This window comes from Colobus angolensis, unplaced genomic scaffold (genome assembly GCF_000951035.1).
Source record: "Colobus angolensis palliatus isolate OR3802 unplaced genomic scaffold, Cang.pa_1.0 Scaffold98, whole genome shotgun sequence".
NCBI classification, from domain to species: domain Eukaryota; kingdom Metazoa; phylum Chordata; class Mammalia; order Primates; family Cercopithecidae; genus Colobus; species Colobus angolensis.
In genome coordinates, this window is record NW_012123820.1 from 5,776,875 (window position 1) to 5,795,229 (window position 18,355).

At 38.6% G+C, this 18,355-nt stretch overlaps 1 protein-coding gene across 1 annotated transcript in view; it reads right to left on the reverse strand.

Moving 5' to 3' along the window:
* BTLA (B and T lymphocyte associated) overlaps positions 1-15,854 on the reverse strand; it is a 29,471-nt gene extending 13,617 nt beyond the window's left edge. The window contains exon 1 of the mRNA XM_011932810.1: positions 15,573-15,854. Coding sequence (XP_011788200.1) covers positions 15,573-15,660 — 88 coding nt within the window. The 5' untranslated portion in view covers positions 15,661-15,854. The remainder of the gene's footprint in view (positions 1-15,572) is intronic.
* Positions 15,855-18,355: the final 2,501 nt, after the last annotated feature.

The window sequence follows — 18,355 nt, forward strand, 5'->3', positions numbered from 1 at the left end:
TTTCTTTCTTTCTTTCTTTCATTTTGAGACAGAGTTTCACTCTTGTTGCACAGGCTGGAATGCAATGGCACGATCTTGGCTCACCGCAACCTCTGCCTCCCGGGTTCAAGTGATTATCCTACCTTAGCCTCCTGAGTAACTGGGATTACAGGCATGAGCCATCAGGCCCAGCTAGTTTTGTAGTTTTAGTAAAGACAGGGTTTCTTCATGTTGGTCAGGCTAGTCTTGAACTCCCAACATCAGGTGATCAGCTTATCTTGGCCTCCCAAAGTGCTGGGAGATTACAGGCGTAAGCCACCACATCGGCCAGAGGACACCTTTCTAGAATAAATTTACTATATACCACTCTTTGTTTCTTTCAGTTTACTGAGCTGAAAGCAAGGCTTGAGGGACTTTGCATGCTGGTTGTTAGGAAGCCTAGGAATGAATCAGACAGGATGTCTGCATTTGTGGAGCTTGCCTTCTAATGGGAAATAAAAATGAATGACAATTGGGAGAGTGTTATATAACACTGTAAAGAGGTATAAACAAGGCTGGGCATGGTGGCTCATGCCTGTAATCCTAGCACTTTGGGAGGCTGTAGCAGGTGGATCACCTGAGGTTAGGAGTTTAAGACCAGCCTGACCAACATGGTAAAACACTATCTTTACTAAAAACACAAAAATTAGCCGGGTGTGGTGGTGCATGCCTGTAATCCCAGCTACTCAGGAGGCTGAGGCAGGAGAATTGCTTGAACCAGGGAGCTGGATGTTGTAGTGAGCCAAGATCATGCACTCCAGCCTGGGCAATGGAGTGAGACTCTAAAAAAAAAAAAAAAAAAAAAAAACCAGAGGTACAAACAGCTTTGCATGGGTCTGCAGAAGGTTAACTTCAGCTGGGACAAAGCTTCATGGAAAGGCAATACTTGAGCTGAACCTCGGTAAATGAGTAGCCCTTTGGCAATCAGAGCAGTGCATGGGACAGGGGAGGTATTTTAAGAGTGAGGAAATGGAATGGAAAAGTCTTAGAGACCAGGAATCTCATGATAGATTTAGATCATTGATACACAACTAGATCATGGTTTTCTGACATGATGACATAGAGACCACCGGTTGTTTCAGAACAAATGGAATAAACATTAGGCAGGAGTTTAAACTTTGCTTATCCACTATGAAAAAATACAATGCCTAATTTTGGGGGATATTTATAAAGGACATGGAAATAGCTGAAAATGAGACTATTCCTTTGAACATGTCTGTTTCAAATGCTAACACATTGAGTGAATTTGAAGATAGTCCCCCAGTTTTGCTGGTCCTCAGTTTCTTCAAAATAAGATGAAAAGGTTGAGCTGTAAAAGTAAGAAAGTTCTAACTCACCATCCCGTGACCACACAAACACACACAACTTCACCTTCCTCAATGTGTGACTGAAACTATGAAATCACTTTTAGCCTGCAATTTCTATTTCTATCACAATATATTACCTTTCTATTTAGCCACAGGGCTATCACTTGATGTTAGTGGCACAATTAGACATCACTTCAAGTTCTGTCTTTTGTGACTGTATGCTCCGGAGCAGTGCACAAAGTGGGTTAGGGCTGGAGAAAAGAGCTAGCTTTTTGAGTTGGTGACATCACTGATTCACAACGGGATTATGGAAACATTGCAGTTCCTAAATGTTCTTATCAGCAGGATAATGACCATTCACAATCATATTGACTGGCACAGGAATGTTTCTTGAAGGGAGGAATGAACCAATGATGAATGCAGGCTTGCAAATAGGCATTAAAATGAAGAGGACTCCCTCTGTGCACAAACAAGGTATTATAATACTTCTTATCTCTCAGAGGCTAACACTGATGTTTATAGTGTAAAAATGACCCACTGAGACAAATAGCACAATTTTATTTTTTTTTAAATTTATATATTTTTTGAGATAGAGTCTCGCTCTTGCCCCGGCTGGAGTACAGTGACGCAATTTCAGCTCACTGCAGCCTGCGTCTCCCAGGTTCAAGCGATTCTCCTGCCTCAGCCTCCCAGGTGGCTGGGATTACAGGCGCCCACAACCATGTCCAGCTAATTTTTGTATTTTTAGTAGAAACGAGGTTTCGCCATGTTAGCCAGGATGGTCTCGAACTCCTGACCTCAGGTGATCCACCCACCTCTGCTCCCAAAGTGCTGGGATTATAGGCGTGAGCCGCCGGGCCCTGTCGACAGATAGCACAATTCTAATCGCCCATCTGACAAGCTTGTTAACACTCCTTTTCGCCTGTCCTGAATTATGCATATCCATCTGATGATACTCAGGACACACAAAGCTATCCCCCAAAAGTTTGTCTTAGCAAATAAATATTTCCTGAAGAGGAATAACTATGACAGTTGCTTTTGGCTGTTACTCAACTTCCAATGATCAGTTATTTTATCTCATTTTTTATTTATTTATTTTTTGAGATGGAGTTTTGCTCTTGTTGCCCAGGCTGTTGTGCAATGGCGCAATCTCGGCTCACCGCAACCTCCACCTCCCCGGTTCAAGCAGTTCTCCTGCCTCAGCCTCCCAAATAGTGGGAGCTATCAGTTATTTTTATTCTTGCTCTTATTGCCTCTGCTGTTTTTCTCAAGCATTCGTGTCTGATGATAGGAAATTTTCAATGCTAAACATAATTAAAATAAATACATGCAGTAAAAGAATAAAAACTTCTGGCCGGGCGTGGTGACTCAAGCCTGTGGTCCCAGCACTTTGGGAGGCCAAGGCGGGCGGATCCCGAGGTCAGGAGATCGAGACCATCCTGGCCAACACGGTGAAACCCGTCTCTACTAAAAATACAAAAAATCAGCCGGGCGTGGCGGTGGGCGCCTGTAGTCCCAGCTACTGGGAGGCTGAGGCAGGAGAATGGCTGAACCCGGGAGGTGGAGCTTGTAGTGAGCCGAGATCGCGCCACTGCACTCCAGCCTGGGCGACAGAGCGAAACTCTGTCTCAACAAACAAACAAACAAAAAATAAAAACTTCTACTTCCCTCCAGGCTCTTATATAATGAAATATCCCTTGTTAAGTCACTATAGGTTTAGGAATTCTTTCATTTTTAAAATTTTTATCAAAACCACTAGTGGTATGTATATTCCACGATCAGGTGGTACCGATTATATTTTATTTTAGGTCCAGAGTACATCATTTTGAGCAACCCCTTTCTCTATACATAAAAATATTTTCAGATATAATCATGAGATGAAACAAGTAACAAAATGGCCAGAAAAGAAATATAGATAATGAACATTGTCTTCTGTTGAACTTCATGTATAAAACCATGCAAATTAAAAAATGTTTAAAAAATATTAAAATACAAAAAAGGAAAAATGCACAGATAATTATTCAATCATTTTTATATCCACCTAAACAGTATGAAGTTTGATTCTTTAGTTATAGTCTGATATAACAGTTTATGTAAATAATAGTCCAATTAATCAATGAGTTGTATTAAAAATGAAATTCTACAAAGATACAATTTAGGTAACTACTAAATTGTAACACTAAAGTTTTATTTTCTTGATTTCTTCTTCAGTTTTAAAACATTTAAAAAATACATTTCAATTGTAAAAATATTAATCAATCTAACCTTTCATGCATGAAATAAAGTTGCCAAGCTGAAAATGTTATACATCACAATTTGTATCCTTTTCACTGTTTTAAATTTTAAACACAAATAAAAATTCAAGACGTTTGCACCAAATGACAAAAATGAAACAGCTCCTGTTCTGCTTCTTTGTCTCAGCATTCTCTGTGGTATTGTTGTTTATTTAAAATTGAATGTTGAAAGACTGGAGTATGTAGTACCACCGAGACTGAGGGCACAAAGTGTCCCTGGAGGAAACTGGAGAGATCCTGGACATTATAAATTTACTATCAAAATGAACACAAGTAGCTGAATTGTATACATTAAGGCCAGCTCTATAACTAGGAAGTTCTCTGAGTTAACTTGCAAGTAGAATGCAAAGTTTGTCAAAAGATATATACTACAAATGTGCTAATTTGAAGTTTACATATCTATTATAAAACTCAACAGTAACCACAGTATTTAGAACTTAGACCAAAAATATTTGAAGGGTAAATATTTCACCTCTGATATGGTTCATATTTGCTAGTATATGGTGATAATTAAAAGGAAACCGGCTGGGCGCAGTGGCTCATGCCTGTAATCCCAGCACTTTGGGAGGCCAGGGCAGGTGGATCACCTGAGGTCGGGAGTTCGAGACCAGCCTAACCAACATGGAGAAATCCTGTATCTATAAAAAAATACAAAATTAGCTGAGCGTGGTGGTGCACTCCTGTAATCCCAGCTACTCAAGAGTCTGAGGCAGGAGAATTGATTGAACTCAGGAGGCAGAGGTTGCAGTGAGCCGAGATCATGCCATTGCACTCTAGCCTAGGCAACAAGAGAGAAACTCCGTGTCAAAAAAAAAAAAAAAAAAAAAAAGGAAACCAACTTGTAGTTGTTTTCAAATTCAGTACAGACAGTGGACCCACTTGTTCACACCTAGGAGTATGGATATCCCACTGTCCTTGACACATTAGTAACAAGACAGTTTCTAGCACAAAGAAGAAGCTGAAAGTCTTACATCACTTTTCAATTTTGCCATTAGATTTTTATTTTATTATCTAGGATATGATATAATCTCTCAGAGCTTTCAGATCCCTCAAGAGGAAGATAGTCTTTCTCGCTGGGTCAATCAGGAGAGGCTTCATGGGGGAAAATAAATCTCTTTCTTCTTCCAAGCCACCCCCCCGGGTAAACTTGGTCCTCCTCTCGTTATCACAGTATAATACCATCATCTACCTAATTACATTGGCCAGAACCTGGGGAACCATCTTAGTCTGCTTCCTTGTCACTGTTCCTTTCCATCAGCTGCGAAGTTCAATTGATTCAGGATGGAAAATGTCTTCCATATTTGTCTCCATGACACTGCCTTAATTTGGATCTCATTCTGTTTCATGTGGATTATTGTCACAGCCTACCAAATGGTCGTCTACATTCCAAACTTGGCCTTGTTTCCCTCCCTCCACCTCAATCCATTCTCCACATCACTGTCACTGTTTGCTTTTTTTTTTTTTTTTTTGAGACAGAGTCTCGCTCTGTCGTCCAGGCTGGAGTGCAGTGGTGCGATCTCGGCTCACTGCAAGCTCCGTCTCCCGGGTTCACGCCATTCTCCTGCCTCAGCCTCCCGAGTAGCCGGGACTACAGGCACCCGCCACCGCGACTGGCTGATTTTTTTGTATTTTTAGTGGAGACGGAGTTTTACCGGGTTAGCCAGGATGGTCTCGATCTCCTGACCTCATGATCCGCCTGCCGTGGCCTCCCAAAATGCTGGGATTACAGGCGTGAGACACCGCACCGGGCCTAGCCCCTGCTTCTTTATGCAAACTCATCATACCCTTATATCCCCACTCCCTAGCGAATGTCTGATGCTATTTTGTGTGACATGCATCACTCTTTATAATTACATGTGTTCATGTTTCTGTCTTCTATCTAGTCTGCTACTTCCTTGATAGTGTGTTACCTGTCTCTGCATGAGGAGCTGGACTTAGAAAGGTATAAAGGTGAGAAAGCATGATGTGCCCTGAGACTAAACAGAAAGACTTTAATGGAGCAAATAATCCCCTGTTCACAGCTCTGTTTCTATGTAGTACTGGCCGCACAGCAGAGTCAGCTAAGCCCTTAGAGAGGTGGGCTAAAAGGCAGAGAGGTGAAGAATATATGCAACTCAACATACCTTACAATGGTTAAGTTTTAACCACTAAAGAAAAGCTAGACTTTACAAGTATTCAGTTTGAAAAGGCCTGATTTATGTCCACTCAGGGGTGGATATTAAAAATATTTAACAAGTGACACTCCATGGCCATCCAGCTACACAGACCAGCTGATCAGAAAGGAGTGCCAGCCACAAACAACTGTATAGTCTCGTAACTCCCAACCAAGCAAGTGTAGTTGCTGAGCTGAAGAATGTAAGTAATTTTTGAAACCAATTAGCCATTAAAAAAAAGAGGGTTGTGATTATGAACATTTTGCAAAATACCATTGTTTCTTGTTTTTAAAGACCATATGTTTTGATTATAACCATTTTCATGAAGAAAATCTCCCCTGAGTTTCACTATGTCTCCATTGAAAAATTCTTACAAACTTATGGAAACTTCAAAGTGGTTACAACCATTGAAAGAAATGAATTACTGTAATGAATGCAGATTACCCTAACTTGAGCTAAGAAAGTGTCAGAGTTTAACACAGAAATCAGACAAATGATTTTTTGAGAAACTAAAATGATTACTAAAGGTATAATAAACCAACAGTTTTCTGTGACATCAACCAGGATTTTAGCGTCTATCAGGAGATACTATCATAGGCAAACAACAACCCAAAACTTCGGATACATGCTGGGGAGGCTACAGAAGGAAAGAAGTCTTTACACTCAGGAGCAAAAAGGCCTCCAGACGGTATGTTCCGCCTTACTTTAGGAGGCTGGAAGGGCAGAGAGGAGGGAAGAGATGGTGGCCACCAGGGAAGGGAAATAATCTGTCTCGCAAATCTCCCGTGAAATTAGAGTTTAGGGATCCCATAAGGCAGTGATTTGCACACAGTCGGGGCAAATCCACACACAACAATAGCAGCCATGGAACCATACTTCAAAGATCTTGGGAGGACATTGACTTGCGCACCTTGGGAAATCACATGCACGACATCAGAAAACCCAGATAGCACACTTTCCCATCATCAACTAGCTGACATACACTCACAAAATCAGAAATGTGGTGACATGAGGCTAGGGTGGGGGAGTTCCACCTCATATAGAAAGTATTCATTTAATGTATTATGTAATGTCTATTAAAGGTATTACTTTAACTCTATGGTAAATAAACCCACTCCATAAGTCAGATGTTCTCAGAAGTACTAGGAATACCTGGAGAAAATTAAATAAGTGTGATGCACACATACATATGTTAAAATCAGAGCTTCTATTGTAAAAGTGACTATTGTTACTTTAAGGAAAACCCTGTGATTGTTCTCATGAGTACGGTGAAAACTGACTGACCCTCAGTCCCTTGTGTAAAATGAAAGTATATTTACATACGTCTCACCTGAAAAACAACACTAAAGATACAGATCACAGACAATACAGATCATGGACAAGGATGTAGTATGCAACAGTAGATTTAACTTATTCTCTGTGGATATTACCTGATATTGGTCTTTAGACAAGAAGAGCCATTTTCTCCCTGTGTAAACACACACACACGCACAATGTAAAACTTCCTTCACAAAAATGGAACTGGAAAGTATTAATGCCAAGAATACACAGGGCCTAAGTCTACATTTATGCCCATTATTTAAAAAAAACAAAAACAAAGAACCATGAAACAAGAAAATTGAGGGCATTTTCACAATCATCTTTTATTATTATTTCCTCTTCAAAATCCCCTTCTGGTATTAGCACACTTTAAAATAATTTCTTCTACAGTGGGAATACCTCATTGTTAGTGTAGTATGACTATTTGGAAAGTAAATTTGAAGATTGATCTCTTCAATGCAGTTGTATTGAGCAACTGAAGACTTTAAGCCATATATCTCTTGATTTTCTCATGTTTGAAATAATTCTAAACTTGTTTTGTCTGAAATCAGTCATTTTAGTATTTGTCATTGCTTTTTCCGGCATCTAGCAAAGCTTACAAAGTCCCCGTGTCATTTCCTCTCTTTGAGATATTTAAGAGTAGAACAAGAAGAGATCTTTAGAGGTCATGAGGTCAGATGTCCAATGGAAAGTTTAAGTTACATTTAGGAGATCACCTCTAGAATCACTGCTACACATTCTTTGCCACTTGCCCACAAGTACACTCCACCTCACATTATCTATGCGCTGTAGACCCAACCTAAATCTATCTTAACAGGAGGAAAAAAAGCATATGACTAATATTTTCAAAGTTCTTATTATGAAGTAGGCACTTTTAGATACCAAACATATATTGTTTCATTTGACCCTCACAGTGATTTTATGAGGGAATTACTATTATGGCCTTTATATTTAAGTTGAGGAAACTGGGTATTAGAGAATATAAACCACTTGCCCAAGGTCACTAACTGATGGGAGGAAGAGTCAAGACTAGGACTTTAACCCAGGCCTGGCTAACTCCAAAGTACAAACTCTTATCCAGCAGGATTGTTGTGAAAGTAAATGAGAACATATAGGAAATATTCTTAGCACTATGCTTGGCACCTAAAAACAAGAATAAGTACCAGATATTATTGTTTTCTGATAGGATGAATTTAGGGAAGTCACACAGAAGTTGAGTCATTGTCCAGAGGTGTAAAGCCTGAGTGGTAAAGACAAGATGGAAACACAGAAGGCTCTGCTGTGAAAAATTACTCCTAACAACCATTCTAGGGATCAGCAGTGGTGCATAATAACTGGTATATACACCAGGCAAAAAATATATAGATTATAGAGAGAAGAAAGGCAGCACATCCAATATAAGCATGATCTTCTTTTATGTGAGAGAGGAAATTCTACAGAAATATATTAACCAGCAAGGCTTGCCTTGATCAAAATTAGAAAATTGAAAAAAACTTTGTCCTTTGATAATTTTCTAAGTTTGCTTTCAGGATTTCTTCATTACATCTCTGCCGAGTCACAAATGTCCCCTTGCAGTTCTACCCTATTGGTCACTGACTTTGCTTCTGTAGGCCAGAAGATTCACATGCATTGCACCCCTTAGAGCCCTATATACTCTAAGTAACAAGGATGAGTTTCTGGTGGTTTTAGTTGGTCAACATGTAATTATTGCTCTTGAATAGTAAAAGCTTTTAGTCAACTTAATGAGTCCTAAAGAACAATGATTTATGTTGACTATGTAGAGAATAGCTCTGGTCCAGAGAGACTTTGATTGCCTGTTACACACAGGCCCTGTCCTTCAGAGAGGCTAAGTTTTCCACCTTGGTCACAGGGACTTGAGGAAGAAACACAGGGCAGCAAATGCAGAGAGCATACCTGAGAAGCTGTTGACAGTAGCATCAGTGAGCACCTCTGGCATTTGATCAGAAACCAACATGAGTATTTCTAAATATTGACTTCAGTGGAAGGATGGTTACCTGTGATGTTCAGATTAAGTGTGGCTTATGTATTGTGATTGGAAAGGGAAAGTCAATCTCTACTTTCTTCCCAGATACTTCCTCATATCTCTAATACATTCTGCCACAGACATCACACTGAGATTCATTGGCATTTTCAAAGCCCTTGAAAATAGTAAACAATACTTATGTGGACAGAATCTGCTAAATGTCTTCCAGTATTAATTCTCATCTTCTAATATTATAGACAAAAATGAACTGGGGCCATAACCCCACAGATAAAAATCTCAATGCCCCAGCCTCCCTTGTAGCCAACTTATTGGATAATAGGCCATTTGTGATGTGTGTGAGTTCCAGGTTGTACTTATAAGATGAACATGGTTATCAAGAAGGCAGAAAAGAGAAACTAAAGAGCTCTGCCAGCTAAACTTGATGTTTTCCTGGGACTGATCTAACACTCTTCTGGACTCTGTTCTAAGTGAATCTCAAATTGTATATGTTTAGATTCTGAGCATACTAAAAATGACACCTCTGCATGCATACACACAGACACAGGCACACAAGCCACTTCTTCCATTGAGATAAACATGTAAATCAGGTCCATAACCACAAGAGTATACCAGAAAGGTACAAAATATTGAGCTTATTTTGAGGTAAGAGACTGGAAAATATTAGAAAAGTGAAAGAAATCACATATGATGTGATTCATTGACACAATACAACTCAAGCTGCATGATTCTCAAACACTATTAGCATTTCTTGGTGACTAAGGACAAGAGTAGATAATGCTTTTGGCATTTTTGTCACAATGTCTTCATGAGAAAAATGCCAAAAGCTATTGCAACAAACTGAAGAACTTCTGCACAGCAAAAGAAACTATCATCAGAGCAAAAAGGCAACCTACAGGATGGGAGAAAATTTTTGCAATCTACCCGTCTGAAAAAGGCCTAATATCCAGAATTTACAAGGAACTTAAATAAATGTACAAGAAAAAAACAAACAACCCCATCAAAAAGTGGGCAAAGGATATGAACAGACACTTCTCTCTCTTTTTTTTGGAGACAGAGTCTCACTCTGTCACCCAGCTGGAGTACAGTGGTGCAACCTGACTCACTGCAACTTCTGTCTCCTGGGTTCAAGCAATTCTGCCTTAGTCTCCCAAGTAGCTGGTCTTACAAGCATATTCCACCATGGCCAGCTAATTTTTGCATTTTTAGTAGAAACAGGGTTTCACCATGTTGGCCAGACTGGTCTTGAACACCTGACCTCAAATGACCCACCCTCCTCAGCCTCCCAAAGTGCTGGGATTACAGGCATGAGCCACCACACCAGACCTAAACAGACACTTCTCAAAAGAAGACATTTATGCAGCCAACAAACATAAGAATAAATTTCAACATCACTAATCATCAGAGAAATGCAAACCGAAACCACAAGGAGATAACATCTCACACCAGTCAGAATCGCGATTATTAAAAAGTCAGGAAACAATAGATACTGGCAAGGTTGTGGAGAAATAGGAATGCTTTTACACTGTTGGTGGGAGTGTAAATTAGTTCAACCATTGTGGGAGACAGTATGGTGATTCCTCGATCTAGAACCAGAAATACCATTTGATCCAGCAATCCCATTACTGGGTATATGCCCAAAGGAATATAAATCATGCAACTATAAAGACACATGCACATGTATGTTTATTGCAGCACTATTTACAATAGCAAAGACATGGAACCAACCCAAATGCCCATCAATGATAGACTGGAAAAAGAAAACGTGGTACATATACACTATGGAATACTATGCAGCCATAAAAAGGAATGAGATCGTGCCCTTTGCAGGGACATGGATGGAGCTGGAAGCCATCATCCTCAGCAAACTAACACAGAAACAGAAAACCAAACACTGTATGTTCTCACTTATAAGTGGGAGTTGAACAATGAGAATATATGGACACAGAGAGGGGAATAACACAAACCAGAGCCTAATGGGGGATGTGGGGAGAGGAGAGGGAACTTAGAGGATGGGTCAATAAGTTAAGCAAACCCCCATGGCACACATATACCTATGTAACAAACCTGCATGATCTGCACATGTATACTGTTTTCCTTTCTTAGAAGAAATAAAGAAAAAAAAAGAGTAGATAATAATATCAAGAGTAATTTATAGAAGACTTTTGTCAACTCCAAAGTTTTATTTGTGGTTGATTCCCAATTGTCACCCAATGTTACTTTAACAGGACTATTAAGTTAATGAAATGTTGGACTAAAATAAAAAAAATTAGCTAAATAACGCACAGCACTTAATGGCATACCATGCACTATTCTTAGTATTTTACAGAATTAATTCACTTAATAGTCACAATGACCTTATAAGATTATTCTCCCATTTTTTTAGATGAGAAAACTGAAAACCAGAGATTTTATAGTCACAAAACCATTAAATGGCAGACATAGGATGCTAATCCAGGCAGTCTGGCTCTAGAGTCCCTGATCTTAGCCACTATACCACACAGCTTCTCCAAGGAACAAAGAAAATGATTATTTTTTGGACCTGATTACAAATGCCTGTAAATATGTTTCTTTCAACAATTCTGGACTCTGCATAAAGATGAAACTCACAAATAATGGAAATTAAGTAGGAAAGTCCCAATGAGGCAAGATAAATAGCTTTGACCTCAACTTTACAATAGAGGAAACTTTGGTAGTAGGACAGAGGAAGCAAGAAATTGAAAAACTTCTCTGTGATAGGAAAGTATATTCAAGGTTGCAATCAGCACAAGGTTAATCTTTTCATGCTTTAATTCAAGAAGTCCTGTAACCACAGAATGCATTCCTAAACATTTATTTACTATGTGGCAGGTATTATTGTAATAATACATAGGCACTTGGCAGAAGACAGAGCTCTATCTCTAGCATTCCTCCATATATACATTTCAGTAGGAACAAATAGCTGAAGTCATAGAAATATGCCTTATAAAGATACTGTGCTACAAAACCTGAACTTCAAGGAATGATTTTTTTTGACCCAAAGATATGGCCAGTTTGTGGTAGAGCAAAACAATCTGTGTGGGATGTGGAATATGGTGTTTAAAAGCTGGTCCATAAACCATACTGGACCATCATGATAAAGGGTAAATATGACACAATCCAGATCAAAATGGAGACATAGCCCTAACCACTGTATTCTTGAGAGAGCCAGAATACAGGTGTCCTTCCCTTACTGAACCAGACTAGGATTGCTTTTTCAAAAAATCACAATAACCAGTAATCAATCAAAGAGCTCCAATTGCCTTTATTCTGGATCCTATACTGTGCTAGGCAATACCCAGACATTAACTGCAGTGTCCCTGCCTGACTAAAGGTGGAATCCTTGGTTGATCCTCAACTGAACTAGGGTCTAGTGCCGCCTCAGACAAATTGTCCAAGACGATAGGGCAGACAATGGACAGAGACACTTGCGTTTGAAGTCTAGTTCTTACCAACATGATCTGCCCATGAAGGGAAGGTGGTGACATTTTTATTACTTCTATCAGGACAGAAATTGTATGCCATACACTGAGGGGCAAGTTTCTCTAATTTTTTGGAGAAACACAAAAACTAAGCAAGCATACTTTTGTAATAAATAAGGATCTTAAACAGGAAGCTTGTAGAGAACATTACATTTTTTCCAGCCTTATTATAGATGCAGCCTCACTCCTAGGAACAAGGACACGGATCTCACATGGCTTTGAAGTAGGCGGAAAAATCTTCAAAGGCTATCTTGAAACACTTCAAAAATGTGTTACTGTAAAGAACTCGGCAATTAAGTAAATCATGGGAAATCCCCAAGATATAAGGTAGTTAATGTGGTTTTAAGAAATGGAGCCGCCAGCTCTGCCTGGGAGAACAAATTGCACCAAATGTTCCTTCTCTTAACCTATAGCTTTAATTTAATACAACTGATGCTGCAATTATATCAACTGGTATATATCTGACCAGCTCTTCACTCAAGTCTTTCCCTTTTTTGTTTGAGTGCAGTGGTGTGATCTCAGCTCACTGCAACCTCCACCTCCTGGGTTCAAGCTATTTTCCTGTCTCGGCCTCCTGAGCAGCTGGGACTACAGGCACCTCCCACCATGCCCAGCTAATGTTTGTATTTTCAGTAGAGACAGGGTTTCACCATGTTGACCAGTCTGGTCTTAAACTCATGACCTCAGGTGATCTGCCCATCTTGGCTTCCCAAAGTGCTGGGACTACAGGCTAGAGCCATGGCTCCCAGCAGTATTACATTTTCTGAATAATTTGATTTACTATATTTTGGGCTAAATATATTGCAAAACATATTGTACTTATTTATTTTGTTTTTAACTTTAAAAACTCAACTATTTTAAATAATAATGTTAAAACATAATTCTCATTTAATTACATGGAAGTTGCTTGGTGAAAATAATTTAGGAAAAGTACCACTAACATTTATTGAGTTTTAAATATGTGCACTTACTATGCTAGGCACTTTACCCATATTATTACATTTACAGTCTTCCCAGCAGCCCCATAATTTAGGTATGATTATTATCTCCATTGTACAAGTGAGGAAACTAAAGATAAGAGACTTAATCAATGCCATATGGCGGAGCCAGTAAATTAACCCAGTTCTAACACCCAAGTTCACTTTTGCAAACGCTAGGTTGCACATTAGGAGAAATAAATGTCATATCCCACCATCAATGTGGTTTAGCACTGAAACTCAGTGTTCTTAATTTCATAGAGTAGTTTATGTGTCCTTCAAATGGGGAAGAATTCTATTTAATAATATTTGACTCCAGTTTTGGCTATGTGACTATAGGCATCTGATGGAAGGTGGGAAATTGTCAACCATCTAAGCACCTAGTCGACTTAATACTGGATACTTACAAACATAAAGATGCTTAAGTAACTAAGGACTTTTTCGCTTCGTACTTGGTTGTATGGCATCCTGGCATCGTAGAGACAAATTCCAAACTACACAGTTTAAAATTATAGATGGACTTTCCATAGAACCTCAGTGGTCAGGTTTTCTAATTTAAAATTGCAGTAGCCAAACTGATAAATATGTGCTTATAGGGAATAATAAGACAGAATATTTAAAACCTGAAAAATCGCCAGGCATGGTGGCTCATGCCTGTAATTCCAGCACTTTCGGAGTCTGAGGCAGGTGGATCACTTGAGGTCAGGAGTTCCAGACCAGCCTGCCCAACATGCGTTGTATCCATAGCTTGGCTAACTTTCTTAAAAAACAGGTTGATGGCAAGAAAAGAGAACTGAGTAGATGTTATAAATAGTTAAGTACAAATCTATCACTACTTCTTGTGAAAATGCTCTGGCTGCCACACTGATGATGAATAGCTAGCTCATTCTTTCCAAACTGAGTGCAGTAGAGTTTTGCAGTGCTCAGTTGGGTAGGACAGATGTTGGATAATCCCAATTACCCAACATCTCTACTAAAAATACAAAAATTAGCTGGGCGTGGTGGCAGATGCCTGTAATCCCAGCTACTCGGGAGGCTGAGGCAGGAGAATCAATTGAACCCGGGAGGCAGAAGAATTGATTGAACCCAGGAGGCAGAAGCTACAGTGAGCCGAGATCACGCCATTGCACTCCAACCTGGGTGACGAGAGCAAAACTCTGTCTCAAAAAAAGTAAAAAAATAAAACCTGAAAAATCAGAAGCTTCTGATGAGCCACTCATAGGCTTTTCCTCTTGATAATATGTGGGTTCCTGTGTCAATATAAGGTAGCAAGCGACTTTACAACAAAGAAGAAATTGCCTTTTTTTTTTTTTTTTTTTTTTTATAAAGTCTTTGCAGGGGTGGCTAAATGTCATCTTTGCAGAATCCAACTTATTTTCTGTGTTCAGTTGACAACAACCAAGTAGGAACCATTCCCTTTCAACAAAATAGAAGCAATAACGAAAGGTTCTGCTCCTATATTTTGTAGCGTTTTCTCAACTGGTATTCTCATGGCATACACCCCAACAAAGCAAGTATAGAGATTTTATTTAGAGACAGTATTACTTGAGAGTAACCATGAAGATATGTATAACCCCGATTATCCAACAACTCTCCTACCCAACTGAGCACTGCAACACTCTACTGTACTCAGTTTGGAAAGAACGAGTTATCTATTCATCATCAGTATGGCAGCCAGAGCATTTTTGCAAAAAGTAGTGATAGATTCATACTTAACTATTTATAACATCTACTCAGTTCTCTTTTCTTGCCATCAACCTGTTTTTTAAGAAAGTCAGCCAAGCTATGGATGAAATGCCTATGATTTAGATAAATGAAAACTATGTTCTAATTTGGTTTATGCTCTACGATGTCTTCGGTAAGCAAATGTAACTGCTTGGTTTCATCTACGATTACCCACTTACTATAAACATTACACTGTACTAAGTTCAGCAAGGGAAAATGTTGCCTCCAAGACCCCCTGAGAAATAAAACTGGAAATAACTTAAGCAGGTGCCTTACCATGGATGTTCCAGATGTCCAGATATGGGATTAGGAAGACGACCCAAAATAATTGCCCACTTCCAAGCATGGCAGGCAATGTCTTCATTTCCTGCACATATCAGGGATGGAAAAAGTGCTCAAGTAGAAGGCTTTGCTTTGTCTTCTGAGTGCTGCAGAGTTGGGTCAGTTTACCTACCCCAGTGGCATCTGTGAAATAACTAAAAAAAAGAAGAATGAGGTGGTAAGAGAGGAGAGTAGGAAGAACCTGGATGATTTTGTGAAACAAAGTGAACAGAAAGATGATGTGGTACTCTGTCCTGTGGTTTTTGCTTCTTGTCAGGTTGGCTGTTCACTTTCAAACACTCTGATCTGCAAAGCAGCTCAGTCCTTAACTTCTCCTTCCGCTCTACCACAGTTTTGCCCCAGCTTGAGGTTTTTCCTGCACTGTTGAGTTCAGTGAAATGAGCAATTAAACTTTAAAGAAATCTATATTGTCACAGACTTTAAGTTGAGATTTTAATCAAATTAAGGTCAGGAAATTTATGGTAAAACTATCAATGGTAAATATACATTTTCCCTTTTGTGATAGTTTGTGATTATGAAACTTCTTTTATGTAAAAGATTTTAGGTTTCTTTTTTTTCCTGTACGTGTCACAGTAAGATGAGACTGCTTATTGTCATTAAACCAGTGAAGATTTATCTGAGGTTATGGAGAAAATGAGTGACAGGAAGCACTTCCTCAACAGAAGAAGGAAGAACAGCCGTCTTTAATCTGTGGATACATATCAATGGAACAAGATCATCATTAATATTAGCTACATGTTCTCTCTAGATAATAAAGTTTTAATCTAAAGGAGATCTTGAATATCAATTAAAGGAAATTTCCATTTTAAACATTCTTCATGCAGTTGTCTTGATGAAGTAGAATAGAAACAGTAAAGAAAGAAATGGAAAAGTTCAAGATCAGATAGCACAGGCCACCATAGGACTGTTTTCTCCACAACCACTTGTAATAATTAGCTTAGCTTAGTCATAGGAGTTAGTCAAATTCACCTGCCATTCGAGACTCCAAATAAGAGATCTAGATTTGTGCATTTGTGATCATTGACAGAAATCGATTATATAAGTTTTTTCTCAGAGACTGATGACTTTCTTCCAAGGCTAAACTTCAATGTTTTTAAGTACAAGGAAAGTTTTAAGAGCAAGGAAAGTGTATAGATTGCTGGTCATTTTGGCGAGACACGGGAAGCTGATGGGCAATACTTGATTCAAAGCTCCCGACTGAGTTGCCAAGGGTAAATTAAAATAAAAAAAACAGTTATTACGTATTTATTGATTCAAATAGACAATGTGCTATGTTTGGAGATGAATGATGAATGAGTTGTTATTGCTGATTTTAAAGAACTCATTCAACCAGTATTACAACATCCTTACATCCACCTTTAGTGTTGGTCCTATAATATAGTATAACACAGAGAGGCTACACACAGCCTTTTAGAATTTCTGTTATTAAATAAACATCCTGGGAAATATTTTATGCAGTATTTACACATCTCCTTCCTTTTCCTGTATTCAGAGTAGAGTAAAAGCTTCTTGAGGCAGCTGAAGCAAGGCTCATTGTCCCTTTAAAATGGCCCAGAGGTCAAAAGCCATAACCTTATGGCTTATGGGTTACATAAGCCCAAATCAGAGAGAGAACATATTAACTTTATCTCAGCTTAAAACTGTTATGTCACTATTTTAAGTATTTTTCATACAAAAAAGTCCATGCTAATTAGACAAAATTTAGAAAAAATCTTATGTAGCATCTAATGTATTTTTAAAAGATGTATATATTTTCTTGCTTTTATTAGCATGCCTAGCTCTTTATCCTTCCACAGGTAGAGTCCTGGGTGTTCCACTGTAGATAAAACCCTGCCTCAGAATCTCACTCCTGTCTTTGTTCTAGTAAAGACAAAAAGAAAAAAAAAATTGAAAGAAGCCAGACTCAGTAATTATTCTCTCAGTAACAAATCAATCTTGCCTTAAGCTTATAACTTTTGTAATCCCATCATAGTTATGTATTGTTTGATTCCAAAATTATAATTTTCATGTATATTTGCAAATTTAAAGAGTTTATTACATTCTTGAAAGCGATTGCATTACAAATTGAAACAATTTTAAAAACATGAACCTCTAATGAGTTTTATGTTGAAAGACAAAAAGGAAATAGAATTTGGTATCTTCAAACTCTCCTTACAAACATCTCAGGAACTACTTGGAGGGCAAATTTTTTCAATTCACTTACAGACTCGGTTGATTTCATGAATGATGAAGCAGCGATGCTTTCTGCAATATTTTTCCCTCAGGTAATCAGAGAACCAGCAATCGTAAAATATGACACAGGATCCCGGAAAAGTCTTGCCCCTGATGTTAGACAACCCCAAAGAGATGGATCTTGGTTCTGATCTTTTTAACATCCCCCCAAAACATTCCATAGCTTTACTGCAAATATAGTCCAGCAATTTAAAACCTTTGACATTTTTCAACTTGGTGCCATTTTTTCACTAATGTTATTGTGAGCAATAGTTTCTATACATTACTGTACTTTATAATCAGCCTGGGCACTTTTTATAAAATAGGTGGAATTTTTTAATCCTATCCATTTCCATTGAATCAGAATCTCACAAGGTGAAGGACAGATATCCCTATTTTTAGAAAGCTCCCAAGATGATTTTGATATACTAGTTTGAAGGAATATTTAGAAACCAATTGTGAGTTGGCAGGGGACATAAGCCTTTGATATCACATACGTGGTATCA